This window comes from Cyprinodon variegatus, unplaced genomic scaffold (assembly GCF_000732505.1).
Source record: "Cyprinodon variegatus isolate N-32 unplaced genomic scaffold, C_variegatus-1.0 Scaffold614, whole genome shotgun sequence".
Classification (NCBI taxonomy): Eukaryota; Metazoa; Chordata; class Actinopteri; order Cyprinodontiformes; family Cyprinodontidae; genus Cyprinodon; species Cyprinodon variegatus.
In genome coordinates this window covers 275,892-277,738 of record NW_015151067.1, presented here as the reverse complement: position 1 = coordinate 277,738, position 1,847 = coordinate 275,892, and the positions used below count along the sequence as shown (strand labels likewise).

The window sequence follows — 1,847 nt, the reverse complement described above, 5'->3', positions numbered from 1 at the left end:
GGTATATTTAAACTTTTACAACAACAAAAAGGGAAATAATATGTGAAAACTAATATCAGGCAAATAATGTACACTTAGGCTTGTTGCCGCAATTGTTTTGAAATCAAAAATTGTCTATTTTTTAACGCTACCTCCTGGGTTAGGGTTCTAAGCAAAAACATTTGTATCTTCTTTTTGTGTGATGTGTACTGTACAGATTCTTGCTTGCATGTCAAAATGTTATGCTGCAGGATTAGTCAGCAGCTGTCATTTATTCTCAAGCTGTGCCCCTTATGAGGGATGACTTTTCAGCAACAGCAACGAAACTTAGAAATTACTGTGACTATGCTCCTATACAGTGACATTTCATTCAATGCACATTTCATTTTGATACATGCACCCTGTAGTAGATCATGCTTTGTCTTAGTTTTTTCTTCATGACTTATGAAAAAAAAAATCTTTACCAGTAGTTTTTTTTTATATCAAATACACCAAGACAAGCTTAGGCGAAGGTAAAATATGACATTCATCAGAACCTCTCATTAAAGTGTCATTGAAATGCTGACTTTCAGCTATTCTATGGGTGAGGAATTGCTGTAACATTGACAGGTCTGTGGCTCGGTGTGTGGCGGCCTGTAATTGACAATGAAAATAAAGGCACAGTTTTTCCCTGCAGAGACAAGTTTTCTTGCTAATTAGAGCATGTATCCATGAGAACTGCATGGTGTAGAAGTAATTTATCATAGGGCACATAATTACAGCACTTACTTTTATGTTTGTGAGTGAAGGCACTATAATTTATCATTGAGCAGTTAAAAACTAATGCAGGTGAGCAGTGGGGAAAAGGAATATAGGCTGCTAAGTGCCACTAAGATATTGGTATTTATGAAAAGTGAACCATTACTGATTGGTGTTTGTGAAGGGAAAGCTATTAGCACTTTGGTGTAGGTTATGACTGAACATGAGGCGACAACCCTGTAGTGGACCTATTCCTTATTTTAAGAGGTTGTTACTACTGCAGTATGTGTAATGCAGAAATTATTTATTAATAAAAAAAACACTTTTGTGTCTTTTAGGTAATGAGATCAAGAAACCACTGGCTATCCTCTTGAAACAGCCTGGACCTCAACGCCTCACTATTCCTTAGACGAATCACTACCAGCAGTTTCACTCTAGCTCAGTTCTTAACTAGGACTTCAACTCGGGGACCTGAACCTCACAAATCGCCAATGCTTACAAGGAACTGCCTGCTGCTGTTCCTGTGGATTCTTGTCAACGAGGGTTCTGTGTTTTCTTCACGTCAACCTTCATCCATACTGGGACGGAGCAGAGGTGCAAGAGAGCGCGGCAGGAGCTCAGTGGGCTCAATGAGGAATGGGGCGGCTGGATTTCAGCGCGTCAAGAGGGGCTGGGTGTGGAACCAGTTCTTTGTCCTGGAGGAGTACATGGGGTCGGACCCGCAATACGTTGGCAAGGTAAATTATTTTTCCACTTGTAATTTATGGCACTGCAGAAGTTATAAATCAAACAATACAGAGTATGGGAAAATTGAATCAGTGGTAAATGGAGGGAGTAAATGAATCTGATGAGATATAGAGGAAAGTTACACTAATGATAGTGGAAGTTGAAAAATAGAAATTGTTTCAAAATAAAAAAAAAGATTTTCTGCATATAAAACATAATAAAAAAAAAATTCTAAGGAAACAATCAAAAAACCCATCCTGGATCTGGATAAATGAAATATTGTCATTAAGTACTTTGTTCTGTACAAATTTGAATGTGCTGAGAACAAAATCCTACTAAAATCATCAATGGACTTTTACAAGGCAGTATGGTCGAGTTGCAGATGATGAGATGCATGTATTTTT

The 1,847-nt window shown here is 37.9% G+C and overlaps 1 protein-coding gene across 1 annotated transcript in view; it reads left to right on the top strand.

Moving 5' to 3' along the window:
• LOC107096317 (cadherin-12-like) overlaps positions 1–1,847 on the top strand; it is a 205,181-nt gene that overhangs the window by 59,981 nt on the left and 143,353 nt on the right. Inside the window, exon 2 of the mRNA XM_015392921.1 lies at positions 1,056–1,454. Within this exon, the coding sequence (XP_015248407.1) occupies positions 1,209–1,454 (246 nt within the window). The 5' untranslated portion in view covers positions 1,056–1,208. The remainder of the gene's footprint in view (positions 1–1,055; positions 1,455–1,847) is intronic.